The 17,232-nt window shown below is 36.0% G+C and overlaps 1 protein-coding gene across 1 annotated transcript in view; it reads left to right on the top strand.

Moving 5' to 3' along the window:
• The window catches only part of AFG1L (AFG1 like ATPase), a 64,698-nt gene that overhangs the window by 23,009 nt on the left and 24,457 nt on the right, over positions 1-17,232 (top strand). Inside the window, exons 7-8 of the mRNA XM_053938313.1 lie at positions 1,273-1,331; positions 16,824-16,906. Of these exons, the coding sequence (XP_053794288.1) occupies positions 1,273-1,331; positions 16,824-16,906 (142 nt within the window). The remainder of the gene's footprint in view (positions 1-1,272; positions 1,332-16,823; positions 16,907-17,232) is intronic.

The raw sequence follows: 17,232 nt of genomic DNA, 5'->3' as shown, positions 1-17,232 counted from the left end.
TTCACTACTTTTTGCAAGTAAATACACAATTGATTGCTATATATTTTAACAAATGTATGGCCATCCTGATTTGCTGAGTTGGGAATGAGCATGATACATGGCTTCCTAGAACTTTGTTAGTAATTAGGGTAATGGAATTGCCTTTACTGATAATTTTTCTAAATGTTTCCACATATATATCCAGTTTTGTGAAAACCATTCTGTAGTGTCCTGTTGCTGTCTCATGGATGCAGCACCTTCTGTCCACCGTGAGGTATTGGTAAAGCATAAAAGCTTTAGTGTAGCTGTAGCCTTCAGGCCTTATGGGGAATATAAGGTATAATCATAACCTGGCACTTGCTTTCTGTGGAATTTTGGTGATATCTCTGCCAGCTGTCTGTGTTCTCTTATTCATTCCTTCTGCCAGTTATAGGTGCTAAGCTGCCTTTTTATAACGCTTCTGAAAATGAAACAGAGCAGATCATCATATAGTTTTAAGTGATTGTGTTTTTAAAGAAGTCATTCTGTTATGAACTTGCTGGGCAGTTGGTTAATTTCTGGAGAAGAAAAGTTTATATTGTATAAATATAGAGATAAGTAAAATGAAAAATGCTGCTTTGCAGTTTTTGTTAATTTGTATTTTGTTTGATGATGCAGATCTGCATTTTGTTATATAACATACTAGTTTTTTCTTTATTCAGTTGTATTTTTAGCAACTATGCCTAAATTTACATTTTAATTTAATTTTCACTTTTTTGGCCTTAGAGGTGATCATTTTTCTTGCTTTTGAGGAGGGGACACCTGGCAGAATTTCTAGAAGATAAAATGTACCACAGTTCATCAAATAAGAATGATGCTAACTTAGTAAAGACAAATTGTGTATTTTTAGTTTATGTGGGGGTTTTGTCCTCTGCCAAATACTTGGGTTTAGCAGTTGCATGGTTTGGCCTTAGAATCTGTACCAATCTATACCCAGCATTACAAATATTTTTATACCCTTGCTTTAAAACAGATGCTGCTCTAATTTCTTCTGCTAGAATTAGTTACATGTCATTAGAGATCTAAGTAAATTTTTGCTCCCTGCTGTTTTCACACTTCTCAGGACATTCTGTTCTTCTTAAGATTGTATTGAATTTTTGTGTAGTAAAATAAGAGAAATGGATTTTAGCTCTCCCTTGCTGCCTTTTGTTCCTCCTCCTGTCTAGCAACACTGAGTTTTATTTGCTAGACTAGAAGACAAGCTGACGTTATTAAGACTAAGTAGCAAAATGGTACCGATTTCCTTTCTTTCAGATCTCTATAAAAATGGTCTTCAGAGGGCTAATTTTGTACCATTCATTGCTGTGCTGAAGGTAAGGAGAACCACTTGTTCGATGCTTTTCAGTTTTGCCTGCTTTATTAATCAATTTGTAGAAGATTTGTAGAGGATTGCATTGATGCAAGTTTCCACATTATATATATCTGCTTTAACTATTCTGAGTAAAACTAATTGAAGATAAGGCAAGAAGGGACTTTTTCCTTCTGGAATTAACATGTTTTTAAAGCTGGACTTCTTTAGCATGACAAAAAAAATTACCTTTTTGTCTAAGGCAGCAGAAAGTGTTTGTTTGGATAAGACTTTCCTGCTGGTGCAGGTATGCTGTGTAACATAGTGTCCCTCTAATATTTATACTGTGTTGTACTTGTGGATATCTTACATTTATAATGCTAGAACAGCTACTTTGATGTAAGGAAAGTAGGGTTTGTTCTGTACCCCTCAATTACCTTGTTTCTGCGTCTTTCTTGTGTGTAAGTAGTTTTTTCAATGGCTCTTTGTGAGGCTTCACGTAATGTTCAACAAGCAGCGGCTCTGAAGCAGGCTTCCTTCAGTCTGCATGTTGTGTTGTGGGAGGTCAAAAACTGTAATAGTTTCATTTAAATTAAAAAATGGAGGATCTTTTCTCTGTGAATAACACAATTGATGCTTATTTTGCTGTTAAAAAGAATATAAGCTGAAATGACACTTAAAAGTTCTGGACAAGTTGCAGATATTTTTTATCCGCAAGCTAGAATTGTGTTGTTCTGTTACTGGGGGCTAACATACAGCTCTTGTATCCTGCACTGCCTGGATTGACATGACATGCAAAATGGAAATAGCAGCATTTCCCTACTTCACAGAAGTATTGCTAGAATAAACACATAAATAATGTTAACTATATTGGTATCTAGCATAAAAGAATTGTAAGGTAGAGTGTAGGCAGGTTTGGCTTTGTGATAGGAGATTTGGAATTGCTGAATTGATGCATTGACTGGATGTTTCTGCTCAGGTGGTCAGCAGTAAAGCTGCTGACAGTGCCTAGCATTTTCAGTGCGCCCTTTAAGATTTCAAAGATTGCTTAATTGCCTAAGAACCTTTGAAAATCCCATCTAATGCTGACATTTGTACAACTACCAGGTTTAAAAGTTAATATGCCATTGACATGATGATGGCACTCTGGTGCATCTCAGAATGGCTGTGTACGAAGTCAGGGAGGTTACCAGTGAGAGTGGTTCTTACCTGGATGACTTTAGAAAAGTAAGGAACATAAAAATAAATGAACAACCCACTTCCATTTCAGATCCTTGAAAAGAGTTTATTTTGTAGCTGGCTGCATTGGATGAGAGCTCCCAGTCATAGAGTATTTTCAAGCATAGAAGTAGTTTCATATGCATTTGCTTTTTGAAATGCAGCAACCATGGCAAATCATTCTTTTCTATGTCTTTCTTTGTTGACTCCAAGATTTCTCCCTGATAAACACAAGGCTCTTTCATTTCAGTGATTGTCAGGCTTTAAGAATACCTATAATGTATGCTTATTTATAGTTTCCTTTTTTGTCTTTTTAGCTAGCTGAATTAAAAAATGTGAAATGTAGTTTATGCATCAGAACACCTCATCAGGACTGGGAAGGTAATAAAAAATTTTTAATAGGGAACAGATGGAATGCTGAGAGAAGCAGTAAAGGTGGCTTAGTCTAGAGGATGGAGTACTGCAAAAAGAAACAAGTAGTACAACCCAGTCTAGAGGCAGATGAAAATTATCATCATAATGAATGAAGGGAGAAGCAAATGTTAACATAATTCACAAGGGCCTTTCTAAAATACTGAATTTGTTCTTTTTCCCAGCACCTTTGTGTTTTAACACTGCTCTAAATATATGTGCCTTCAATGTCACTTTAATAAATATTACCAGTGTAACATTATTCTTTCCCAAAGACATAATGACCAAAAGTTGGATCAGAGGAAGCTTATTTGCAAAACGCTTCTCTCACCCTAGTTGGAAAGTGGAAGGATAAGGGCATGGTATTAAAATTATTAATAAAAAAATAATGAAATCTACATTTTTAATTCAATACAGCAGAAGTCAGCATTTAAAAATCACACTGAAATGTATTCTAGAGTAAGATTTTAACCATTGACCTTTATGTTACAAAGGTGTGGATAGAACTACACTGATATTCTGGCTTTGGTGGTTTGAGAAATGCAGATTTAGGCCTCCCCGATGTGTGTAGAATCTGTGTGATGGCATTGGTGTGAATGGATAAAGTAGCTTCTGCCTCAGCTGTGCATAATTCTGTGACGAGGAAATGAATTCTGTGCATAATTCTGTTCTAGAATTTTCATGAAAATGTGAAGGAAAACACTGCATTGGTTGCTTGCAAATATTTGATTTACTGTCTTCTCAAATTTTCCCTCACTCCAAGCCATGTATGTCTGTGGTAGTGTCGATCTCATCTGACCTGTTCCCTGGTACTGGCTTTGACAGCTGAGACTAACTCCTGTCATAGTTTTCTCTGGGCTCAGAGCCTCCCAGATGGCTTTTGTTTGGGGTTTAGTGGGAGTGAATATGTGGGTTGGTTTTGTTTGTTTTTTTCAGTAATTAACTTTCATGATCATAAATCTTAAAATAAGATTTGAGCACTAAAAGGAGTTCAAGTTCAACACAGGAGTTTCAAATTCTTTTCAATGTTCTTGGGAAGGTGGAATTAATGGAAACTATTGGCAGTATATTTCTGTGAAGAGATGCTTCACTTGAAATAGATTTCAGGCTCTTTTCACTCCTTGTCAGTGGAACACATACTTTCTAGATACCTGGGTGACTGTTACACAAATATCTTTTCTTGTCTTCAAATGATCATAAGTAATGGTTTCTTCCCCAGATCTAGAGTTACCCATGTTCATCCTCAATTTTGTTTTTATTTTCTACTGTCTATGTAATTCCAGTATCTGTGTTTGAGTTCTATTTCTTACAAAGACAACTGTATACCAGTTTCTGTGGAATAAGCAAAAGGGTGCAATAGCACTCTAGGGAAGATACAGCTATCTTCCAAAGTTTGTCCATTTTGTCTTTCTAGTTGGTAGATTACTGGGGCAAGTGACTGTTATGTGAGGTTGCAACTGAAAAGTTCCAATTTTTAGAGATACATGAAAACTTCAGGTCCTACAGGTGGTAGCTACATAAAAGCCCCTGGTCTGTGTCATTGGGCAGCTCAGTAACACCACTGGCAGCTTTTTTTGCCCTGTGTGCGCTCCCTGTTCAATTCTGATCTTACGCCAATGTTCTTTTCTTTTGAAATATTAAATAGTTTGAGGTGTATTTTTTTAGCGATTCTTTAATCCCGTAACTCAAAGCTTTATAAACAGGGGAAGACGCTGAATTGATCAGTTCATTGTTGTGGCTATGATTCTTTGGGACACAGTATTCCTTATGAAAGGGTTTTGTTTCTGCAAGAGTGCTTCTTCAATCCATGAAATTTTACAAAGATAGAGCTTTACAGATAAAAGAAGTATTGGAGTAACAATATTTTAATTCTATAATTGTAATTCGATTCAGTCTCTTCTGATTGAGTTTTTAATCTTACAGTATCTCTTGCTGAGCATTTTAAAGTGTGTGGAATTCCTATGTGATTTTTTTTTAAGACCATTCTTGAGAAAACTGTTGATTGCTCACAATTACTTTGTTCAAATGCAGAGAGCAGAAACACTCCAAAAATTGTTACTCTCAACCTAAAAGAAATATACAAAGTTTCTAAATGTTTTAAAGCTGATTTACAAATAAAGCTATGTATCTTGGAATCACAGAATTGTTAAGATTGGAAAAGACCTTGAATTCTGTTGAGTCCAACTGTTAAGCCCTCACTGCCAAGTCCATTGCTAAACCATGTCCCCAGGTGTCACATCTGCATTGTCTTTCCTCCGGGGATGGTGTCTTGCTTCCTTTGGTGGTCTGTTCCAATGCTTGACAAATCCTTTTGGTGGAGAAATTTTAATCCCAGGTCCTTTTTTTGCTGTAGAGCTTTCCAGCCATTCTGTCGCCCTGTAGCACTGCCTGGGGTTGTTGGGAGCCAAGTGCAGGACCCAGCACTTGGCCTTGTTGAACCTCACACCACTGGCCTTGGCCCATGGATTCAGCCTGTCCAGATCTTTCTGCAGAGCCTTCCTGCCCCCAAGCACATCAACATTGTGCTAATCTTTAACAACTTGATGTAAGATATTATGTGAGGCTCTTGGAAAAAAAAAAAAGGCAAAAAAAAAGAGCATGCTTTAATTTACTGTTTTGGTAGTAATTTTGGCAACATTTTAATTTTGGCAGACATTTAATGAAGACATTTACATCAACCCTTAACCATTCTGAAATCCTAACTCTAATTCAGTGCCTAGTTCAATTCTCTGGAAAATCAGGAAGGAAATCTCCTCAAATAATTTGCTGTGTAGAGTCTGTAACTTGAGTGAGCAGTTCTGGCGATTCCAACGGTTTCTTGGAAGTGTAGCATGAAGCTTCAAAATGTCAAGCTGTGTTGAAGTACCAAGTATATAACTTCTGTGTTTTGTCAGGTTTTCTTCATGTGGTAGACTTGCACTAGTCTAAATTTTAACTGAAAGTCAGAAAGTTTTAGGGCCCTTCTTAGTCTGAGTATAACTTTAAAAGGCCCAGTTTTAGAAGAAAATATTTGGCTTTGGCTACCTGCATTTTGCTTTGAGTAAAGGGGAGGAATCAGCCTCAGAAATCTATTGTCAGTAGGATATGAAATTACTTTTAATGTCTTTTTTTTTTTCTTCTCCTTTTTTTCTTCTGCTGTTAGGGACCAAAGAATTATTTATTTTAAAACGATTTGGTTAAAATGACTTTTAACTGTAAGTAAACATTGTACACTCCTCTCAAATAGAAAGCAATGCATTATTTATACACTGTTTTGCCCTGTCTTTCTTGAAATCAGTTAATGATTATTTATTTGCAATGTTGCTGGCTGTGGTTTTAATTAAAGTATACCCTTTCCTACAAAGCAAGAAACTGAGGAATTTAAAAGCATTTTCAGTTTTCAATAGTTTAGTATGAGAACATGAAAAATACTTGTTTAAAAAACATTTAGAGCTACCCCTAAGGAAATTGTGGGAGTTAGTTTTGTACAAAGGCATTTGGTAGATATAAAATGTCTTTGATGGTGCAGTCAGCTTTTGTCCAACCACCTGTGTGAGAAATGCAGGGATTTGCTGAGTGGCGGATCTGCCTCTCTCCTCCCCCCTCTCCCAAAAAAGTCATCTCCTTGATGAAATTGATTTGTCAGTTTGTTCCAGTCTAATGGTGTGATAGCCCAGCAGCTTTCAGTATGTTGAATAGTTAAAACCTGCTTTTGAGGTCAGTGTCAGCCACTCTGACCCCTGTGAACTGTCACCTGAGTCAGAATTGCAGGGATTAGGCCTTTGATATTGTGATGGCTTCGCCTATCAATTGACTTTTTCATTACTGAAGATGTTGGGCCTTTTGTTTCCCTTCTTAGTATGTAACCAAGCAAACTCCTAAGTAGAAGGAGCATTTGTTCTTGTTCTCTCTCTGTGCAAGTAATAGAAGTGCTCATCTTTTGTGAAGTGTACCTAATTAAACATAGAAAAAATAAAAATAGGAAATACAGCAGGATTGCAAGTATTTTGTGCTGCAAGTATTTTTGAACCTCAGTGTAAGTTCTGGGAAATCTTAGTTTGATAAATTTGTGAGACTATCAAGTAATAAAATGTTGTATATAGAAAGGAAGGTGTCAGATTAGAAGCTACCAATCCCTTCTGCATCCAGCCTTCTAAGCCTCTGTGTGTGTGTTAAATTTAAACACAAATGTTATTTGAATTGTCTAGTTCAGAGCACGTTACTGTTACAATATTTTATAATGTACCTATTGCTTTATTGTGTTCTCAGGGATTAATTGTTCAGTTTGTTTACTTTTTATATCTGTCTTAGACACTTTCTCCTAGACAGTTTATTTAGATGCAGATCAAAACTTTATCTTAGGATGAAATAGTTGCTTCTGTAACTCTGTGCCAGGCTTCCTGCCTTCTCCCTTTCTTAAATTGTTAGGATCTCCTGAGCTCTTTCTTGTTTTGTTTGTTCCTTGATTAAAATGAGTAAAGGAAAGCATATCATAGATATGAAATAGTTGATTCCTGCTGTCCCGGGGTAAATTAGTCTAATTACACGTGGCAGTTCTGTTTGCTTGTGATGTAATGTGGAATGAGGTCCTGCCTCCCCCTGAAAAGCCCGAGCCAATTAATAAAGCTTTTAAGCTCTTTGTCACAGGCCACCGTGGAGGTCTGCAGAGAAGAACTTTAATCCAATAAACATTTCATTTAGATCATGAAAAGAAAGCATGAGGAGAAGCTCCTACAAGAGAGGGTGTTACCAGCAATTCTAGTTGTGAAGAGATGTGAGGAATTTGCCAAATTAACCAAGAGGCCTTCATATTTAACACATAAATGTGTCAAAACTAATAATAGAATAATTTAATTTGAGTTGAACCTTATATTGTTAAAATTCTAAGAAGCCACAACTGTTTTCTTCAAAGACTTTGCTGTTGAGTTGGATGGACAGGGCAAGGGGAGGTTGTGAGAAACTCAGATAGCAAATAACACTGGCTGAAGCTGGTGGAAAGGGGGGAAAAAAAAAGGAATAGATAATTAGGTGTAATTAGCGTGTATGAATTGTTGTCTCCCTGCCCTTGGCTTGAATAAATTTCAGAGAAAAAAAAAAACCCTAGTGGCAAAAACCCTTTGATGTAAGAAGAGTCATTGTGGTTTGGCAGCATAAAGGCAGTGTTTTATACTTCTTACATAATGGTTGTGATACAGAAAGAGTGAATGGACCCTGCACCCCCCAGCCTGCTTTACAGCAAGGACTTTTGGATTCCCTTGAAACAAAATGCATCAGAAGTTTTCAGTTGTGGGTAATGAGGTAGTGGACCTCATCAGAGCTAAGCGTAAGCCATCTTTAGCCTTTGTTTAGATCTTAATAGCTTTTTTTTTTATTATTATCTGGGAAATTCAGTTTTGTAAATCATGACTACTTTTTTTTTCCCGTTCCTTTTTTTTTTTTTCCTGCCTGCCAACAGTTCTGGCAGGAGCAAAGGCTAATACTGGGGAAAAGAAATACAAATCAAATGTTAAAAAGAAAAACAACAGCATAAAAGAAATCTAGATAAATAACTTGGTCCAGGGTATAATTCCAGTGAAGTACATGTATTGGGATGAATTTGACCCTTAGCTTAGGAAACATCATGTTATAAATTCAGCGTGAACTCTTGGTGTTTGTTTCTCGCAGAACGCCACAGCTTGCTTATTAGGAGATTGAAAGTTACAGTCATTAGCGGTCCTTTAGCAAAACTGGGTGTTTTGCAGTGATTTGTAGTTTGCAGGTGGAGTTTTTTTCTTTTGTATTTATTCTTACTCTGCAAGGAAGATTTTTTCTGAAGTGATGCGAAATGAGGAGCGCTGTTCAGTGTAATTCTTAGTGCATGGAAGTTTACTCTGCCATTCTTCTGTTCCCTGACTGGAAAAAGGAGAGGCTACTTGTCTCTGAGCTGGCACAGCCACATCTGTACCTCCTGAATTCTTTCACTTTTGTTTGAATATTTGAAATACTATTCACAGAACAGTACTTTAAGAGTGTCTCTTTTTATTCATGCACCATTATTTTACAAGTTAATTGTCTGTTTTTCCTCTTCTTAGGGGGTAGCTGATTTGTAGCTAGACATTAAAATAAGTTATTGAAAAGTTGTACAATAGATCGTATGTTCCTTGTGGTAGCAAGAATGGTGGGGTTTCTTAGTTGTTAAAGTTTTGAAGGCTGTAATGTAAACTTGTGCAACTTCCACTGAATGAATTTTGCCTCTCAATTTATCTCTGCTAAACTCTTCAGTTTTTAAGTTTAAATGTTCTTGTCACAAGTGTAAGAAAAAGATTGATTGAAAAAGTTATATTCGGCAGCATTTATTTTCCCAGATGTTTTTGCTCTAAGTCCACTGAAAAATAATTCCAAGCAAAATGCTTGTTATCCCAAATCAACTTGAGAGTGATTACTTTCCCTGATATTGTACAGGATTCTTGGATGACATTTCGAAAGTTTTCCTCCACATTTGTTCATGCGGTTTTTTGGGAGTTTTTTTAATTTTTTTTTTTTTTTTTTTTGTTTTTTTTTTTTTTTTTTTTTTTTTGTTTAGTTTTGTAACAGTGTTTACAATTGGGATAAACATGAAGTATCTGAGGCTATTGAAACAATTTCCTATATTTCATTATTGCAGAAGAATATAGGGGAAAAGACTGTAAAACACCCCTTAGTTAACCCTGTAAAGCATTGCACTATTTTATAGAGCAAATAGCCTTTTCTGCTTGAAGTTAATTTGGTCTGTGAAAGGCAGTACCTGAATACCATGCCAGATAAGTAATTATTCCTGATTGTAATGTTGGGGTTTTTTTTTCAGGTATAGGTCACAGGAAATTCAGTTAGGGTAGAGTATGTACAAAGCTAAGAAATATGCAGATTTTCTGTTGTAAGATTGTGTAAAAATTATTTACAGTTAATACTTGCACAAAGGTTAGAAAGGTTGATGAAGTGATACTTAGTTTTACTTTACTATTCACTGCATGTCAGAATGTAATTATGACTGATTCATGAAACTGTCTTAGCAATGAACCATCTTTATTAAAATGCTGATCAAGAAAAGAGCTGACAGTAATAAAGAATAGAACACTTTAGTCTTGTTGCTTTTGAATGATTGCTAATTACCCCAGAGGTCATGTATAGTGCTTATGAGGATTCATTGACATTTTCTTTAAAGTCTACTGTTTCAACAACATCTGAACAAGGAGACAAAAAATATATGTACATCCAACAATGCTTAGACCAAGTTTTTCTTTGCCACCAAATACCTGGTGTTTCCCTTTCTGCTTCCTCCTCTCCCTGAGTACATCTCAATCCCATGGATTAGTGGAGCAGAAAGTTAGGAGTGCTACAGACTTGATTAATTTCCTTTTTTTTTTTGTTGTTTGTGCTTTTTTTGTCTTCAAGTAAGGCAAAAGGAGAAAAGGAGCAGCTCTTTGAAGGTCCCTCACCTGTACCATGCATGCTTATGACTAACAGTCTGGTTGATCTCCTTGTAGAGCTGCACCAGAGAGGAAACTGCACTTACCCTTGTACACTTCTCTCAGCAGGCTCTGGACAGACCTGTCCAGCTAATGAGCTGGACCAGATTCACATTCTGAAATTTCACATTCTAGTGACTATCACATACTGGTGATTTTGAAAGTACAGTGAATTAAAAACCTGTGGGTATGCTTTGTATATCAATATTTTGTATTATGTATAGCAATTTTTTTTCATTACTTACTACGTTTTTGCTTAAGATGGTTCTTGTTCTACCACAGTTATAGAAAATGCCAGTTGTAATACTATCCTTTGGATGGAGAAACCTTTTCTTGAAATTGCTTAAGGAAGAAATAATATTCTAGTTGATAATTTAACACTATATGGAGTCAAATAATGAAAAATAAAATGGTTAAGTCTAGTGAGCTTTGTTTACCTGGAACTCTTTTTCTGCTAGCTGGTGACTCTCATCACATGTCTACAGGTTGTGTGATATGGGAGAACATCTTAGGCTGAATGTAAATGTATGAGAAGAATGATTGCAAATGAACAATCTAATTATTTTCTGATTTCCTGGATGAAAGGAGTATTAGTGATCCTGTGTATTGTAAATGGAGACCAAATCAGAGAATGCATTTGAAAAGGTCTGTGTGAAAATTGTGATTCCTTTTCCTCAGAAAGAGTGGCTGGAAGTTGCACTTCTTAGATAGGCATGGTTAGTAATAGTAGGTGTTCTAATGGGCTTGTTCAGAGGCCAAGAGTATGAATTGTGCAGCTTTGCCTGCTTGGGGATAGAACTGTAGTCTTCCTTGCTCATATGGAAAATGAGCATTTGATACTGCAGTGCTGCCACTGCATTTTCCAAACATCTGATTTGACCCAAGGCTGTGGAAACTCAGCACATGTGGGAATTAAGGTGACAGTCCTCCTAAATTGAAGCACTCTTGTATCTCTGTTCCCCTATACCTTCTTTGGAGGTCCTCAGATGGGTGGGTTTGGCAGCTAAGTGCTAATCTGAGCACTCCAGTTAATTCTTTGGCTGCTGATTAGAATTGTGGGATGATTAGTTTGTCTATTCTTATGGTCTAATAAAATGATTTATATGTTGTTTTTTTGTTTTAATACCATTAAAATTCAGAGCAGAGAATGGTAACTGGGTGGACTTAGGATGATCTTCAAGGTTAAGGAATATCTACTCACCTGCATTATCAAGTGTTACAAGCTGATCAGAATATGTGAGCTCAGAGAGCACATGATACTTAGTGCAGTGTTTATTGTGGACCGCAAGGCCATCCATAGCATTTCAGGGCTTTTTGTGACACAGGGGAGACATGTGCGACACATGTCTTGAGAACTTGCTGGTTATCCAGCTGACCTGGATTACCTTGTGACATTTTCTCAAGTTTCTTTCTTCATAATAATCTGTCCTGTTGTGTGCTTTAATTTCTTGAGCAGTTAAACATTTTAATAGCTACCATTCTTGATTGCAGCAATAAAAGAATATCAGAGGTGATTACTGGAAAAAAAAAGTATTTGTTAGTCTGTATTTAATAACTTTCTAGAGTAGGTCTATTGACAGTCTAATTTTATCTATTCTGTCTAAAGGTGGTTGTTTTAAGTGTTGTGTCTTGAGTTGAGCCATGAGGCTTTACCTTTTTTTTGTTTTCCTTTTGGAATAAAAAGTTTTTGTGCCACTCAGTGGGAATGAGTCCATGCTTATGCTGCATTTTTAACTTACTAATTGCATTTTCAATTCTGTAATTGTATTTGCTCTTTGTATACATAAATACATAAATGACTTCACAAGAAATTGTATCGCTGAATAATTTTATGCATTTGAATTGAATAGGGTAAGTCAGTCTTTAAATATCTTAATAGAATAGAAAATCTCTTAGAAAATGTGGATGGTTCCACTAGACTGACTGTAGCTTCAATATTATGTATTTATTTTGAAAGGAGTTTAGCCCAAAATGAAATTTGAAAATTTAAAACTCCATCTTAAGAGATGGAAACCAACTGTTATAGTTATGGATTTGACAATTAAGTGCTAACAACCTGAGCACTCCAATTAGTTCTTTGGCTGTTGATTAGGATTCCATGGCGATTAGTGAGTGTGAGAACGCAATCACATCCGTAGGTTTAATCAGTCCCGTACTGGATGAGGAAGCCCAAAGATGGAAAAAGTAGAACTTCTATATAACTTCTAACTTCTATAATCTTAGAGGGGTTTTCCCCATGCTCTAAGAAGCTGAACAGTTAAAAGTAGAGAAGCCTATCTATTCACCCCTCTCCAAACTTCCTGGATTTTTAAATTATAGTACTGAGTTTTTAGTACCATGATACAGGAGAATAATGTTGCTGATACTTGTAAAGGGTAGACAAGATTCATCGTGATACTCACATAGGCACCCTCTCTGATACTCAGTATTTCATTCTTACACTTGTGAGCAGGATTTGTTTTTCCATACCATGCAACCATGTATCTGGTTTTCTTTGTTGCAAATCTAGTATTTTAAGTGTTTAGCTTGGACATTTACATTATTTTGGTGTGCTTTATTTTCTTTTGTTATATATTCTGATTATACGCTGTCTTTTTAACATTTAGAGTGTGTATACTAAAAAAATTATTTATAAATATGAATATTTTTCCTTCTGCCTTCCTGTGAAATGGATAAGTGAATGTTTATGTGTGCAGAAATAAAGAATCGTGGTGGGTACCCTTGTTGACAGAGGAAACCCCAAAAAGAAAACCTTTGGATCTCTACTCAGCACATAACTTCTCTGTGACCTTTCTGAGTGAGCAAAGGTGACCATGTGCTGCATCTCCCTTTAGAGCTATCTCCAAGGGTACATTCTTAACTTGGAGAAGAGATGGTGGTGTTATTGTCTGGCAGTGCAAGCCGTCCTCCTACTACTGCCCTTTGGTTCGCCGCTGCTGCTGCTGTCCCACCTTTTCTCTCCTCTATTGTGCAGAGCTCAGCTTCTGTAAATAACATTTGCCACTTCTGTTTGGTGGTTTGGCTTTTTTTTGTTATGTTATTTTCCATTAGCAGCTATAGATCTGTACTCATCATATATTCACATAAGGAAAGGTTGTTCCTGCCCTGCAAAGCTTATAATCGAACTGCAGGAATCATGTCTTAAAGGGCTGTTTTCTGAGAGCATGTTGTGATTCAGATTGTGATGTTTGAGTTGAATGGCAGGAGCTGTTCATTTTAAGTATATTCATATAGTGTCTTAACACAATAGGTATGGGTGAGCTTTGAAGTGTCTCAGTGAAAATAATTAGCAATGAGTATGGATAGACACCTGAACCTGTAGAAGGGTTAGGAAATTCCTATGCCTCTTTTATTTGTATTTAAGATATGATCTCTAAATGGCCAGAGTATCTTCCTGAACTGACCATCAGTCTGGAGAGACCAAACATGTCAATTATTTAGGAACTTCCAAGGAGTAAAATGCCAAATATTTTCAAAAGGACTAAGTATTCTCGGTTCCTGTTAGCTGTCCTCTGCTTTTATGCTTACACTGAAAACATTACAGTATTACAGAAAACTGCTGTACATCAGAATTCTGTTTTATAAATTTTGTTTACATTTGGTTCAGTTGACTTTCGCCTCTTAAGGAAGCAAAAAAATCACTAGGACTATATTAACTGTATTTTATAGATCTCTGAACAAGATTCTGCTATTGCATTTTTGGCTGAAAGGTCTTATATGTAACAGGTTTTTTTTGAAATAAACTAGATCATGCTGTATCATATTAGAATAAAAAATTGTACATCATTACAGACATACAAGCAAAGCCTGTAGTGAAAGAAATATCTCTGTTAGGCAATGTTTGTACTTTAAAAGGGGTCCAAAAACATACATAATTTTTTGAACACACAAGTTTTAACTAGAATCACTAATGATAGTAGTTTTTCCTGAAGAGTGATAATACTTATTACTTCAAAGACAGAGAAAAGAGAAGGAAGAAAAAAAAAAAAGAAAAAGGCATCTTCTCTTTAGCTGTATTGGTGGTATTTACATTTTCAGTTCCAAGGTTCTTGCCTCTGAAACTCATTCAGTGTAATGTCATGGAGTCATGAAAGCTGGCGGTGCATGTAAGGAGCGATAAGTTTGTAACTGGAACACGAGTGGACTAAAACAATGTAGCACTGGGCACCCACTCCTGTTTCATCAAGCTGCACTGACCTGCATAATATAGCCCAGTACAAGTCTGTATCTGAGTGCACAGGACACTTGCTTGTCATTGGCAGCTGAGCCTCCAGCACCACTGTAAATATCAGGGAACAAATTTACACCAGCTACAGTGTTCAGGTGTGCTTTTGTTCTTTCAACCCTACCATAGTCATGGAATGCTCAAGTATATATGGGCCTGTGTTCACTTTTCACTATGCAAAACACCCTGAGGGAGCAGTAGAGTTTATAAATCTGACTTGAAGGCCAAAGAGATGAGGCTGACTTCATTAAAGATTCCCATCTCTTGTTTCCAGGAAAAAACAAACCATAATGATTAACAGCATTACTAAATTTGCAAGTATCTAAAGTTAATTTAAGTAATTTCATAGTCCTCAAAGCTGTAGTAGTAATCTGCAGGGTTTTTCCCCTACTAACATAAAGAAAATAGTACTTAAGTTAATGTACTACTTTGGAAAAATAAACCATTAGGTGGAAAGATGCTGGCAAAGAAAAGCTAAATGAACTAGCTTTGCTGTGAAATTTCAGTAATCTTCCTTCTGGCCTTGGCTGCCAGACTGATGCTGAAGAAAAGCTTAAACATTCTCCCTCCCCTGTGCATATTATTTATTACATGCCTCTGGAACTTTTATCTTCTGCTCTGTTATTCTCTTTCTTTGTGAGCTCTCAAAAAGAAAGGGAATAGATTATAATAATATTGTAGCACCAATCCTATTGTGTTTGCAGTAGCCTTAGTCCAAGATAATGATTTGATTAACATGGCTTTTTCACTTACTGGAATTAAAGATACATGGATTTTCCTGGGATTCTGTGCTTTCAGGTTGAATTTTTTTACCTTCTTTCTTCAGCTGTATCTCTTTGCAGAGAAGTTGGAGGTTTAAAGTAGGTATATAGTTTTCACTGATAGCCAAGGGCAAAAAATTAGTGCAATGAGTCATCACAGTAATTCCTGCAGATATTTGTGATCTGTGTCCTATGCAAAGCATTTGTTCAAAAGCGCCATTTTTCCTTAAATCACTGATGGTAGTTCTTCTAAATGTTTTTCCTGTAGTAAATGTAGTTGACTGAGGTTTGACATTTCCAATTTTTTATATGAATTATTTGAATGGCCTCAAGGAGACCTTGAAAAATTCGAACATGTAGAATATGAAACACTGAACAGGAGTATTAAAGAAGCAGACTGATTTAGTGGATTTTAGCAAATGGAAGAATTTTACAGGTGTTGAACTACATTAAAAAAAGTTTTATTGCTTTAATTAAATTGTTGATAGAGCTGTATTTTCTAAAATGCTAAAACATTTCCTCTCTTTCTTCTATAGCTTCTTATGCTTCTTGCTATATATAACACACAGAAGCTGTGAGTGTTGGAAGTAGTCATAACAGATAAGCAGACCTGTTTCCTTTGTCGGAGTGGGGGGGTAAAATCTTGATCCTACTGACAATAGTGAGAATTTTGCTCTCAGCCTCAGGCCTTGAATCAAAAAAAACACCATTTAGTACAGCTGGGTTTTCTAACAGAAGCAATTGTAACTACTCAGGGACATCTGTATCACACTTAGAATCCTACAGGTTGTTTAAAGGAGAACAAAAAAGATCCTTTTCTGAGTTAATTAAGACATTGCAAATATGAAATAAAATCTTTTAGATATAAAGCTTTGTTTATTCCCCCCTCGTCCATTTTGCAGCAAAACTTGGTGTAGTTCATATATTTGATCTTTGTATTATAAAATCTTTACTCTTCTTAGAAGAAGAAAAAGATAAAATTATTTTTAGCTTATAAAATAGAAGTAGGTTCAGTGGTTGCTAGAATTCATTTGTGTTCCGTTAAACTTGTAGTGCTTCTAAATTTGTATTTCAAAAGGTGTATATTTTAATGTGAAAATAATTTCTGCAACAAAGCAGTGCCTAGAGAGAATGAGTAATATCCACCCTCATTTCATCCCATGTGCTTCCAATCTATATTAATTTTTTAGTTGATGGACTTGTGATAGACCTTTTTGTTATCATATGTGAGTGATTTTCAGCTTATTTCTTTGCTTTGATAATTGCACATGAGACTTCAGCTTTTAGATCTTGAATTTCAGTTTTGTAGATGATATTGGTGCTGATGGTTTATCACAGCAGTGTGTCTTCTCTGTATCACAGACAATAGTAAATACAGCTTTGGCTCGAGGAAAGATTGTGGGTTTTTTTGTTTTTTTTGTTTTTTTTTGTCTCTTTAGAAATACTGCAGCACAGTCCAGCTTGATTCTGGAATAGACTACAGGAAACGAGTGCTTCCAGCTGCTGGAAAACTTTACTACCTGTAAGTTTATCTATGATATTGTATTAGCTTTCTTTTTTCTTCTTATTAGCAAATAACTTCCTATTTAATGGGAAAAGAAAAATGTATAGTAGAATTAGTAGGGTGTGACTTTTCCTTTCTTTGCCTTCTGATCCATTTTGTTCAGCAAGCCGCCTCCCATTATGCCTTGATATTAACTTCATTAAACTACATTTTTGGTATCCACACTAGCATCATTTCTAATGTGTGACTGAATAAAAACTAATTAGATTTTTTGGGGAGGTGTGGTGTTTGGAGAACTGAAGTGACAGATGGTTAGAAAGTAATGAATATCCTCTTGTAAGAGA

The sequence above is a fragment of the Vidua chalybeata genome, chromosome 3 (assembly GCF_026979565.1).
Source record: "Vidua chalybeata isolate OUT-0048 chromosome 3, bVidCha1 merged haplotype, whole genome shotgun sequence".
NCBI lineage: Eukaryota > Metazoa > Chordata > Aves > Passeriformes > Viduidae > Vidua > Vidua chalybeata.
Note: the sequence above shows the minus strand (reverse complement) of the source record. Positions and strands in the feature narration are given on the sequence as shown.